This window comes from Pseudoliparis swirei, chromosome 10, assembly GCF_029220125.1.
Source record: "Pseudoliparis swirei isolate HS2019 ecotype Mariana Trench chromosome 10, NWPU_hadal_v1, whole genome shotgun sequence".
Classification (NCBI taxonomy): domain Eukaryota; kingdom Metazoa; phylum Chordata; class Actinopteri; order Perciformes; family Liparidae; genus Pseudoliparis; species Pseudoliparis swirei.
The window spans coordinates 4793298-4806968 of NC_079397.1; the positions used below are offsets into that span (position 1 = coordinate 4793298).

The 13671-nt window shown below is 49.3% G+C and overlaps 1 protein-coding gene across 9 annotated transcripts in view; it reads right to left on the reverse strand.

The window, feature by feature from the left end:
- magi2a (membrane associated guanylate kinase, WW and PDZ domain containing 2a) overlaps nt 1-13671 on the reverse strand; it is a 181203-nt gene that overhangs the window by 23671 nt on the left and 143861 nt on the right. For 8 of the 9 annotated variants that reach the window (XM_056424400.1, XM_056424399.1, XM_056424398.1 and 5 more), the window contains exons 10-12: nt 12351-13004; nt 2940-2971; nt 83-248 (exon numbers count right to left, since the gene is read on the reverse strand). In XM_056424400.1, the coding sequence (XP_056280375.1) occupies nt 83-248; nt 2940-2971; nt 12351-13004 (852 nt within the window). The remainder of the gene's footprint in view (nt 1-82; nt 249-2939; nt 2972-12350; nt 13005-13671) is intronic. The other variant, XM_056424401.1, reaches the window with a different exon arrangement.

A 13671-nucleotide genomic window follows, 5' to 3' on the forward strand; every position in this document is an offset into this window, starting at 1 on the left:
AATACAGTTTCACGACTCCACCTTCCAGTTGAAAGTCCATTTTAAGTGCTGCTACACCCGCAGCGTCGTCTCCGGTACTTACGCCTACTCTCATAGATAGCCCTGGACTTCTCATAAAGGTCAAAGGGGTCTGGTTTAGCCTTGAAGGCCGGGTCTGGGACCGAGGCCCTGTGAAGATGGTGGGCTGGGAAGGGGGCGTGGTGGGGGGTGACTGGGGCCGACAGCTGGGACTCCCACTGCTCCAGCACCTGCAAAGCACAGCAGCGGCATGAGGAGGCAAGAATATGTCACGACCACCTTCCCCCCCCCCCCCCACTCGTGACAAAGATTTGCCACTCTGAATTTGCAGCGCTTTAGAAAAAAAGAAGTGATTCTGCAGGTTTTGGTGGCCGACATGACGACTCGTCAGAGTCGACCTCATCAGCTGCAGCTCGATTCATAATCGTATGCTAAATCAATTCAATGAACTAGTTTAAAAAAAAAAAACAGGTTTCCAGATTAGTCTTGAAATAAAACGCCTTTTAAAAAAAGACGTTAAATATGCACACGAGGCGACATGTGATAAACTGATGAATAATTGAGGCTAAAGCTCCCAGGCAAAAAAATAATGAATCGCCACCTTCAGCTCCCGATGAGCCGGACAAGATGGATACAACGAGTTATCCCTGTAATTACAGTTTAATAATATTAATAGAAATGTAATTTGGTTCATTTCAACATAATCCTTGGATGGACAGTCTATTAAAGTTGATTTAGTGGATTTGGGGATGAGAAACCTTAAATGAACATGTTGCTGTCTAACGCAAGTTTGGCTGCAGAGGTCACAAGTCTCTCTCTCTCTCCCTCTCTCTCTCCCCCTCCCTCTCTCTCTCTGTCTGTCCTTTCCTCTCTGTCTCTCCCTCTCTTATGTCTCTTTGTCTCTCTCCCTCTCTTATGTCTCTCTCTCCCTCTCTCTCCCTCTCTCACAAAGCGTACTAACATTTTAACTCTAGGGTCTTTGTGTTTTTGGACAGGGAATAAAGCTCGACAGGTGTGCTATGCTACGATTGGACAGCAGTCGTTGGGAGGAGGGGCTTAGTGAACGATCCAATCACGGGACGGTTAACGTAAGTGAGGTTAGTCGTTAAAAACAAGCACGAAAACAATTCCAGCCGCTTGTTTACAGCAGTGTGTTTTCAGGATGAGAGAAAGGAGACAAACACAAACAGACAAACAAGTCCTGAGTCTGGGGATGATGGAACGATCTCATTGGCCGAGTTCATTACTTTTCTCTTACAAGCTGGCCGAGTGCATCGCGCCTACTTTACATAAGTTTCATCCACAGACACAAATTGAAATGTGCTGTCGTGAGTCTGAGGCGCCGCCGACAGCTTTGACAATACAAGTCGGTCGGCGCGTCGGCCACCAAGTGTCGGATACATCGGGGGGGCCGCCCGAGTCGCAGCACGAGATGACACGTCCGCGTGTCAGGGAAGCGCGAGGAGACGGATCCACGGGGGGGGGGGGGGGGGAGCTTTTCTTTTGATAAAGCGAGAGACGGGCTGCATGCGGCACGATTTGAATACGGAGCATTCCAAGGCGTCTGGTTCAAGATGTACCCGGAATGAAACATCGGCTTCCTGAAATCAAAAAGTGTCTCCCGCTCTTTGGTGGTTTCCCGCCCGCTGCTGACGAGGAGGCTGGGATCAGACCACCGCATCACGACCTCTCTTTCACTTTCCCCCTGCCGCCGCTGAAGCATGCACACGGCGGGCTATGGCGGTCGGGTGAATGAGGCCACGGCGGGGGATCTCCTCTACGCGACGACGTCATCGAAACAAGAACACCTGCACGCGCTCCGACATCAAGTCGCGGTTTCGTACTCGGGACATCCAGATCGGATACGACGAGGCGAACCTCGATAATCTCTCGCCGGCTGCGGCCCGAGCTCAACTGCAGGTCGACGTGTCAATTACGCAATCCCCCCCCCCGTTCCCTTATTAGTTAAATACTTCCATATTTTCATTTCCCCAGAGGTGCAGAAGTCTTCCTGTAACAAATGATACCCAATTAAACTGAGAGTGAACTCCGGGAGGGGGGGAGGGGGAGTCAGGGGCCGGGCGAGCTGGAGCAGCCAATGAATGAACACTAGGGGGGGGGAGGGGGGGATGCTCTCGTTCTTAGAAGTACTTTTAATTCATTATTATGCGGCAAACGGAGGATTATTGATTTGATCGCACGCGACCTGAAAGCGACGCGGCGGATGTTTTTCTGTGTCGATCTGGATCGAGGAGCCGGGGTCACATTCTGGTCCCAGGCATGAAATGGATCACACACACGAGAGAGAAACACACACAGATGTGGCACTCGGGGTGCAGGCGAGGGAGGGAGAACACACGAGAAGACGAAGTCAATCGGGACGAAGAGGACGTTCTGGGGGCTCGGAGACAGACGATGACACTGCAGCCGGATGCTCACGGAGGAAGAGGCAGCAGGAGAGGCGGAACGCACCTTGTTTTGCACAATGCGACACCAATAAATGAAAGATAAATGAGCAGGGTAGAGCAACACAAATCACAAAAAAAAGTGTTAAAAGAGCCCAGATGAACGAGGGATGAATGCATCGCGGCGTGTGGCCCGGCCCTCGGTGAGGATCACACCTGAAGGCAGAAATCCAGGCTGTGAATGAAGCTCCGACTCGCTGGGGGGGTCAAGAGACGAGTGATGTCACGAGCGGGTCACGTGACCTTTACGTGTCCCCGAGGCAACGAGGAAGGGCCGAGTGGTGTGGAAAAAGCCATGGCCGTACGGTGAGTCATCAGTAGAGTTAGTGCAGCGGGGGAGGGGAGGGGGGGAAGAGTAATTTCCAGATCTCACAGACGTATAAAGTATAAAGTAAACGCTTTATTAATGATTAAAAAGCAGAAATAAGGGAGGGTCCGAGTTCTGGTGTGTGTTACCTGCTGAGGGCTCTTCCAGGGTGAATAGTGACCTGCAATGTTGAGAGAACACAACAGAATGATTGAGAATGAAAAAGATGAGATGGAAAGGGATCACGGGATGGGTGGGTTGATATCCAACTCCATGGGGGGTTTATCGGGGGTGTTAAAATTAGGACAAACAAGAATAAACCCAAGGAAAATAGGAATATGGGGCGTACCAACGTGTTTGTGGATGGGGGGGAAAGACGAAGAAAAGCAGAGCAGGGAAAAAGCAAAAAGCAGGAGATGGCAAATAAAATTGATGAAGAAATAAATGCACGGGAATGAAGATCACGATATATAAATTGACTGAATTGACGGATTATTTAGCTGCTACAGAAACAAGCTGCAAATTTATTCACCATTTCAAGATGAAATGACATGATTAGATCGCATCCCCGTTTATTGTGTTTAACAATATAGGGAAGTGCAATGCTAACATTTAAAAAACAAAAAAATCATCTTTTTTTTCTAAAAAAAAAAAATACGTTGTTTGCGTTATTTATATATAACTCATGATTTTAAGGAAGAAAAGAAGAATTCATTTTTTTTCTTCTTAGTGTGAATTCTTTTTCTGTTTTGAGGATTTCGTTGCATGGAAATGAAAAATATCACGATATATAAAACACCAGAATTGACGGATTATTTAGCCGCTGCGAATGTATTCACCATTTAAAGATGAAATCACATGATTAGATCACCATTTATTATGTGCAATTAAACAATATAGTGAAATAAAATACTAAAAAGGAAGAAAAGCAATACCTCTTTTCTTCCTGTAAAACTAAATATGACCTTTGCTTGCATTACATAACACCCACGACAACTGGTTTCCTTTTCTCAACGTTACCAAAAGAGGATCCATCACAAATCTAAAAGATTCACTTAAGAGGGAATCAGGCCGACCGCAGCGTACAATAAAGTGCTTTGTGTGTGTTACACAGCGCAGCAGCGAGGTAAAGGGCACGCACGCACGCACGCACGCACGCACGCACGCACGCACACACACACACACACACACACACACACACACACACACACACACACACACACACACACACACACACACACACACACACACACACACACACACACACACACACACGCTCCTCTTTCACATTCATCTTTGCTTTGACCTTTAAAAAAAAAAAAAAGGCACGCCGCATTTTTTTTTGCCGTCGAGCACAACACCCCCAGACGCCGATCTGGGAGGGTGAATGAAAAACAATCATCAGGAGGCGGAGCGGCGGCGGCGGCTGACGTAAGCGTTCATAACAAACATGATGAAACATCCACCACCGCTTCTAGGAGTTAAATTCACAGGAACATGTATTTACAAAATCTAAATAAAATTGAGGTTTTTCTGATTTAATATCACCCCCCCCCCCCCCCCCCCCGCTGGGATACGAGCAGCATATGCAAATAGCAAAGGATCGAATTACGGGGTGACCGCTGGAATTATGCGCCGGCCTTCCTCGGCGAGGCTCCGATCGCAGCCGTCGGAACACATTCGTCTCCGAGCCGCCGGTGGAATGAGGGCAACGCACAGAGAATTTGAATGTTTGTCAGTTTCTGTAAAGTTAAAATAAACCAAACTAGATTTATGTTTATTAAACAGCTGAATATATGAGAAGAAAAAAAGGGCATTTAAAGAGTCAGACAACGAGTCAGAGGGGATTTGTTTGTTGCTTTTCTTCCCAAAGAAGATGAATCAAAGAGAGGCTTTCTGTCCTACGTCAGAATATCTTAGGACACAGTGGGCAAGGGAAGGAAGCGAGAGAGCAGCCTGCAGAGGAGGCGACAGAAAGGAGGCGTCGAGTACCTTTGCTTGTTCAAGTCGCATGAGATGGTGAAAGTCCCAAAATGAATGCGAACCTGAGCCCCGACAGGAAATAGAGAACTCCAATTAAAGAGTCATGAAGCCTTTCTGCTCCAATGATGCAACAAACAAAAAAAGCCGAGTTGACACTTAAGGGCTTCACACTTCTTCACCCTGACAGAACGTAACCATCTCTTTCATTTCAACGAGAGGCTAATACCGGCCCTTTAATTACTCGAGTGAGATGAGGCCGACACGAGAGGACTGCTCGACTCTTCCATCCCTTCCGCGGGGAGGTCGGAGGTCGGCAGCTTCCACTTCCTCTGGAGCCAGCCTCGTCGGAGCTGCGCGGCTGATTGTGCGCGATCTGGTGGCTCAAACCTCCAGTTAGTGTCACCGCGCTGGTGCAAACACCGGCTAATCGGCCCGTATCAATTCAAACTCAAATAGGAGCGCTTGATTTGTTTAATAGGCGTGCGAGGCGAGCGTTCCCACTCCTCCCACGCATGCGGAGCCCGACTCCTGGGATCTCATTGTAACGGCGATGGGGCTGAACGCCGTTAGCTTTCGCTTAACTCCGTCCATCGCCGACGTGATCTAATCTCGGCATCTGGTCCATCACACCGTCTTTCCGCGGCCGGCGGGTCGCGGTATCGATCCCCGGCGGGCGGGGGGGGAGGGGGGGCGGTCCCTCCGGGTTTGGGAGAGAGAGCTCGGGTGTGAACACGGCCGACAGGCTGAGGGCTGCTGGCAGAGAGCCGGAATCATCACTCAACTGCTCTCTTCCTCTTTTTAGGTTCCAACTATCTTACACACACACACACACACACACACACACACACACAATGAATCACTGTCTAGTTACACACCAATTCCCCCGGGAGGCCGGAGGAGGCTCAGTGAATCAAACTCTACTTCTTCTTCATCATCTTCTCCTCCTTCCGCTTCCTCCTCCGTCTTCTTCTCCTCCTTCTTTTTCTTCTTCTCCTTTTCCTCCTCCTCCTTCCTCATCTCCTCCTTCTTTTTCTTCTTCTTCTCCATCTTCTTCTTCTCCTCCTCTTCTTTATTATTCTTCTCCTCCTCCCCCTCTTGTTCTTCTCCTCCCTCTTTCTTCTTTTTCTTCTTCTTCTCCTCCTTCCGCTTCCTCCTCAGTCTTCTTCTCCTCCTTCTTTTTCTTCTTCTCCTCTTCCTCCTCCTCCTTCCTCTTCTCCTCTTCCTCCCCCTCCTTCCTCTTCTCCTCCTTCTTCTTGTTCTTCTCTTACTCCTCATCTTCTTCTTCTTCTCCATCTTCTTCTTCTCCTCCTCTTCTTTATTCTTCTTCTCCTCCTCCCCCTCTTGTTCTTCTCCTCCCTCTTTCTTCCTCTTTTTTCTCTCTCTGCAGAAGCCAGACCTTCACCCGAGCTCCTCGTCGGTCGTGGGCGTGGCCTCGGGGTCGTCCGTGTGCACACCGCCCCGATCTCAGGCGGAAGGGTCACGCCAGGCAGCCGATTCACGATGGACAATTTACTCGCGATGGTACGAGGACAGGGACGTTTGCGAAAGAGCGCGGAGTGCGGAGAGGACGAGGAGGTGTGTGTACAGTGTGTGTGTGTGTGTGTGCAACCTGTGTGAATCAAACCATGTGACCCGAGTGTGTGTGTGTGTGTGTGTGGGCGTACATGGGAACGAGCTGAAAGTCTCTGCAGCTAATTACAGCCCCGCGTTTCTGCTGGTGTGGCAACGCGGCCTGGTAATGGTCCAGAGAGCCACTAACGAGGCCGACACACACACACACACACACACACACACACACACACCCCGATACAGAGTGCCCATTTGTTTGGCCAAACCGGCTGAGGAGTCAAACTCAAATTTGAATGGCCAAATGTCATAACTATATGAGGAGCGGGAGCTCTTCAGGGCGACCGGGTGATGTCATCATAAGAGGCTCGACGCCAGACAGAGAAGATACCGACCGACGATTATTTTTGCGGACGAATCCTCCGACACGCGATTGTTTCCGTAAAACGAGGCTCCGGAAAAAACTGCCGACGCGGCTCATTATCCCTCCTAATGTTCCATAAAGGACGCTCGATACGCGGCGCCACTTGCATCGCAACATCCCGAAATGTTGTTCTTCATCTTCGTTATTTTAATTCCTCGTGGTGTGTGTGTGTGTGTGTGGGAAAACACAACTCGACTGATTAGAAAAATACTTTAAAAAAAGAAGTGTTTATTGAATTTTCCGCTCGGAAAAAATGGTAAGATCGCATTCGTAGAGTTATTTTCTCGTCTCCCGACACACGCACGCACGCACACACATACACACAGAGTCAAGGTTGTATGAAGTTGACACTTTTCTGTCTCTTTCGTGAATGGCGATGACGATTTCGATGTTTCGATGAGGCTGAAAAACATCCGGTGCTCTGTGCGTCACAACAACAGCTTCAACGCTGCTCTTTTGCGGGGGGGGGGGCTGTTTGCCGTATCCATGACAACATAAAGCAAAGCCCGACGAGCTCGGCTGAACAAAGGCAGGGGCCGTTTATTAATTATCCCTCTAGTTGTGTACGACCCTCGCGGCATCTCTCTGCTCCTCTCCCTCTCTAAGAGGAGACCTTCTCCCTTCTCTCCTCCTCCCTCTCTAAGAGGAGACCTTCTCCCTTCTCTCCTCCTCCCTCTCTAAGAGGAGACCTTCTCCCTTCTCTCCTCCTCCCTCTCCATCTCTAAGAGGAGACCTTCTCCCTTCTCTCCTCCTCCCTCTCTAAGAGGAGACCTTCTCACTTCTCTCCTCCTCCCTCTCCATCTCTAAGAGGAGACCTTCTCCCTTCTCTCCTCCTCCCTCTCCATCTCTAAGAGGAGACCTTCTCCCTTCTCTCCTCCTCCCTCTCCATCTCTAAGAGGAGACCTTCTCACTTCTCTTCTCCTCCCTCTCCATCTCTAAGAGGAGACCTTCTCACTTCTCTCCTCCTCCCTCTCCCTCTCTAAGAGACCTTCTCCCTTCTCTTCTCCTCCCTCTCTAAGAGGAGACCTTCTCACTTCTCTCCTCCTCCCTCTCTAAGAGGAGACCTTCTCCCTTCTCTCCTCCTCCCTCTCCATCTCTAAGAAGAGACCTTCTCACTTCTCTTCTCCTTCCTCTCCATCTCTAAGAGGAGACCTTCTCCCTTGTCTCCTCCTCCCTCTCTAAGAGGAGACCTTCTCACTTCTCTCCTCCTCCATCTCTAAGAGACCTTCTCACTTCTCTTCTCCTTCCTCTCCATCTCTAAGAAGAGACCTTCTCACTTCTCTCCTCCTCCCTCTCCATCTCTAAGAGGAGACCTTCTCACTTCTCTTCTCCTTCCTCTCCATCTCTAAGAAGAGACCTTCTCACTTCTCTCCTCCTCCCTCTCCATCTCTAAGAGACCTTCTCACTTCTCTTCTCCTTCCTCTCCATCTCTAAGAAGAGACCTTCTCACTTCTCTTCTTCCTGAGACTAGATGCACAGAGTTTGACCTCTGACCTCTCCCCGTCTTGGTTCAGTGTGTTGAGCTGCGTGTCTTTGGAGTGTGAGTTGAATACACGGTGTTGCCACATGTTACAACATCACGAGGGTTAATAAATAAAGACGTTTCATACACTTTGTAACAGCAACGTTTCCCGAGGGACAAACAGCGGCTCATTCGACTCTTCCACCAACCCCCCCGCTCCCTCCTGCTCTCAATGGACTTTCTCCCAACTCTAACACGCTTATTCATCTAGTTGATTATGTTCCAAATGAATACAGTAGTTTATTCTACCAAATGTTGGAGGTGCGGCAGTAGTACGAGTCCTCCGCCTTCTCAACCCAACGGCTCATCTTCATTTCAACCGAGCAATCGTCTAATAACCGTCTGGATTCCTCGTCGACCCCCTGACGTCGGGCCCCGATGCTCAACTGTAAACGGGCCAACTCCTCACTGAGTTACGGCTTTAGAGCGTGTGGGAAGGAGAAAACGACTGAAGAGGAAAAAGTAAACAAAGCCGACGTCGCAAGACTTTAAGAAAAGCAACAAATCAAACATCTGGATGTGTGGTTGTCTCCTTGTTTCTCTCCAAAGTGAAGAGCACAGTCGTAGAAAAGACCCAGCACACCCTCACCCCAACGTCTCATTGGGCTCCTCTTGTTTACCGTAGTTTTCCCTCCCACACGGACGTTATTACCGTCGCATTGAAAATGCGGAAGGTTATGTTTTGATCGCCGTGTATTTATTTATTTGTATGCGTGTTATTCGCATAACACAAACAGTTTTAAACCGAATCGCATGACATTTGGTGGGATGATTGGTTATTATCCGGGGACCATTTGATTAGATTTTGGGATCAATCGGGTCAAAGGTCAAGGTCATGGAAAGGTCAAATTCTTCTTTTTACCATAGCGCGGTCAATTTGTATCCAATTGGCATGCAACTAATGCCAACATGTTCATAATTCAATGCCCAATCTTGTGATATGCGAAGGTAAGCGCTCTACCGAGTGCCCGTTCTAGTTGTTGTTGTTTTTCCACCTTTTCGCAGCCACAGCTTGTCAAGTCACAGGAAAACAACACAACCACATGTTGAAGTAATGAGATGAACTATATCGCATGTAAGTAAGGTTGCCGGTTCCTCCCGGGGCCAACGGGCCGCTTTTTATACGGGAGCACTCGTTTCGACCTTCTGAAGCTCCGCCGGCGGTGAAGAAACCCGGACAGATGGCGAGAGGGGGGGGGGGGGGGGACTTCAAACACACAGATTCCCATCTGTGTGTTTTTATGTCTGGCGTGAGGGGAGTGTGTCGACAGATTGGACATTTTTGAGGTGGCGTCCCATGAACTTTTGACCTCTCCCATGTGTGCGAGTGTGTTCATATGTCGCCGGCTGACATTTTAGAGGTCCTGGCGTAGATATATTTCTTTCTCTCCCTTTTGTTGGCACTGTCAGAGACGCGGGCGGCCTAATAAAGAAATAAACGATAATAAATCCATTCAGAGGGCGCCGCTGACCTTTGCCGGGCGAGTCTCGGAGGTGTCCGTGGCACCGGGCAGTTGGCATTATGATCGGCACGTGACATTACGCAACACAAAGAGGCAAAAATAATGAACATCACAAAGCGGTCGCACACAAAAAGAAAGAGCGGGCGTTGGGTTCCCAGTCCAGTCGGCGTGTGCTAAAGTTCACGCGTCCTCACCGAGAGGACGCCAGGAGGACGCCAAGAGGACGCCAAGAGGACGCCAAGAGGACGCCAAGAGGAATCGGGGACAGGTGAACTCAAGTCAACAATATTTAAGGTTTCAGAGACGGGTCCCATCAACCATGAGCTCAGTTTGTAGGCGGATCACACACACAACTTCTGCTCCGTGATTTAAACCACGCACACATTTCGGGACGGAGACGTGACGGCGAAGCTTTCACAAAGGCATCGCTGTGAGGCGTTCGCTGTCTGGAGACAACACCGGCGGCGACCGAGTTGATTCTGCAAATCACGACCGAGTGATCGTCACCGGGCCACCGGCTCCCAGCGACAGGAAGCACTTCAGAGCCTTTTACAGCTTCACTGTGTGTTTGAGGGCAAAGCCGTGTTGCCTCTGAAAGGCTTCCTTTCTATTTTTCTTGTGCGGAAACTGACATGAAAAACATTTAAAAGTGACTTTCAAGATAACAACCGCGCTGCAGAAAGCATGCGCCGCCGTGAAAAGGCTGTTTGTTGACCACTTTGGGTTCAGGGTCGGCGAGCAGAGCGGAGAGGAAGACAGTTGTCTTCAACAACAAAAAGAAATGGGAAGAGCACTTGAGGAAGAGCGGCCATTGTCGAGCGCTGTAGGACTGCATGATAGGTTGCTGCAGCCTTTGGAGACACACACACACACACACACACACACACACACATACATACAATCACACACATACACTCACACATACACACACACACATACACACACATACACACACACACAATCACACACACACATACACTCACATACAATCACACACACACACACACTCACACACACACATACACTCACACACACATACACACACACACACTCACACACACACACACACACACACACACACACACAATCACACACACATACAACCACACACACACTCACACACACACACACACACACACACACACACTCACACACACTCAAACACACACACACACACTCACACTCACTCACACACACTGACACACACACTAGAGCTGGGCACATTAACGCGTTAATCTTGCGTTAACGCATCAATTAATTAACGCCGACAATTATTTTATCGCGCGTTAACGCAGGTTTTATTATTTATTTTATTATTGTAAAAGTGTGTTGCTCACAGGCTTTTATTTTGTAAAAGTCTGCTACTGATTGCTGCGGAACTTATCCGGTCTTATCACCGAGTACTTCCAGTCTTAAATATCATTTAAATGCTAAACACACCGTTGATGCCAGCGAATCATACAACAAACACACAGTGGAGCGAGGCTTCGGCAGACTACGCTGCAGGGAGGAGATCAACCAAGAGAAGCGAACCAACGCCACAGCGAAGTGGAGAGCTACTGACTGCAGGCCGGTTAGTTAGGGTGACCAGACGTCCGGTTTTCCCCGGACATGTCCTGCTTTTGAGACCTAAAAAATGCGTCCGGCAGGGATTCCAAAAACGTCCGGGATTTTGCTTCGTCGGATATTTGTGTTTCTCTGGGTTTTCAGAAACTAGTATTTACCCCTTACAAGTTTTGGAAATGGTATCTCCCTTACGTTCCACCTTCTTGCGTGAGCTGACAGAATAGAGAACAGTCATTGGTCGACCGATCTCAGGGTTGCCAGATACACGATAATTATCCTCCAAATACAACCATTTTGAGCCTTTGGTACGATACTTCACCATCTCCAATCTGGCAACACGGAGCACCTCGCCGCCTCCACTAGTTCATTGTTGTTTGTGCGTCATGCTCTACACTACGACCAGCGCCGCCGCTCCCATAGCGCACTACGCGCTGTGCGTAGGGCACCACGTCCTGAGGGGCTCCACAAAATAGGCAACTAAAAAATCCTCAGTTATAATAATTATAATGCCGATATTATTTCAGTCTAGAAATATTAGGCACCTTTTAGGCATGTATAGTTCATTTTAGTTTAGTTCATATGGCAGTACATTTAAAATAAGTGTCAAGTTCTAGGAATTGACAAACTGCACTGAAAGTGTTTTCTGGTGTCTCACTCTAACAGGGACAACACATGTTATGGCACTTTCATTCATATGGCAGAACATTTAAAATAGAAGTGCGCTATACACTACTTTTGAATTAATTATGGATTTTGCGTATACAAATGCGATTAATCGCGATTAATCAGGGAAATCATGCGATTAATCGCGATTAAAAATTGTAAGCGTTGCCCAGCCCTAACACACACACACACACATACAATCACACACACACTCACACATACACTCACACACACACTCACACACACTCACACATACAATCACACGCACACACGGCTCCGACAATAAAAGAAGAATCGGGGAACAGACATGCAGCTAGAAAAGGACCCGGAGGTCCGTGACTCGCGTTGAGCCTCCTCCCTCCGGCCGTCTTACCTGCCCCCCCCCTCTGCACCACCAGGATGGTGTCCGTCCCCACGGCGCACTCCTTGAGCAGCTCCACCACCTGCGTGTGCACCAGTCCCTGCGCGAGCCGCTTGTTGACCTCCACGATGAGGTCGCCCTCGCACAGGCCCGGGCAGCCCTGGGGCTCCAGCACCTGTTTGACCCGCTGGCCCGTGGCGCTGTCCGCGATGGTGAAGCCGAAGCCCTCCGCGCCCTTCACCATGGTCAGGGTCAGCAGCTCGCCCTGGGCGGCGCCCGACGACGCCACGGAGACGCTGTCGGGCGGCGTGGCGCCGGCGGGGGGGAGCGAGCCGTCCAGGTGGGTGTCGCCCGGGTGCGCGGCGGTCACCGCGTCCTGCCCGGGGCCGCCGGCGAAGCGGGCCGCCCGCGACAGGTAGTCCAGGTAGTTGTCGTAGCCCGAGCGGCCGTTCACCGTGACGGGCCGCTGCTCCATGATGCCCAGCGGGGAGATGATGGTGGTGTTGTTGGCGTTGGCCGCTTCCTCCGGGTCGAAGGGCAGAGCGTAGCCGCGGCACAGCACCAGGGTGACGCTCTGGCCGATCGGCACCGACTGGAACAGCTTGACCACGTCGGCGTGCGTGGTGCCCAGGACGCACACGTCGTTGATGTAGACGATGACGTCACCTGGACAGACGGGGAACACGGCGGTCAGTCGAGGAACGCCGAGAAAACGCGGTCATTCGTACCGCAGCGAACGGACAGCTTTCTGTGACCGTTTGAGCCGCATAATAACCCAGAAATGACGAAAACTCAAGCCCGAGAGTATAAAGCTCAACAGAACGCTTTGTGGCAGTTGCCTAGACAACCATGGTTTTGTCAAAAAGACGGTGAAACAGTAGAAAGAGACGGGAAGGAGAGAACAGAGGGAAATGACATGTTCCCCGACAGATGCTGCCACCAGAAATAAAAACCAGACATGAATTATGACTTCACTAATATGCCAGGAGAATGGGAGGACAATGGGATATCATTGTTTCACATTTACCCCACAAACAAATCAGTGTTGGAAATACACAAAGGCAAAGGGAAAAACTGCCCCTAAGAAATGTAATGTTGCCCCTGATATCACGAGGCAAAAAATGCCCCCAGAATTTCCTCTGATAATTATGATGGTTTAATAGCATTTTGTTTTTCTTTGTTGTGTGTGTCCTATCTGTATTGCCTATACTAGGTACACACACAAAATAAATAAATATAATTTTAAATGATAAAAAAAGAATAAATAAGTTATAATTGTTAATTGTTGTTAAAAATGTTTAATAACAATAAATAATAACATTGAATCTTTAAG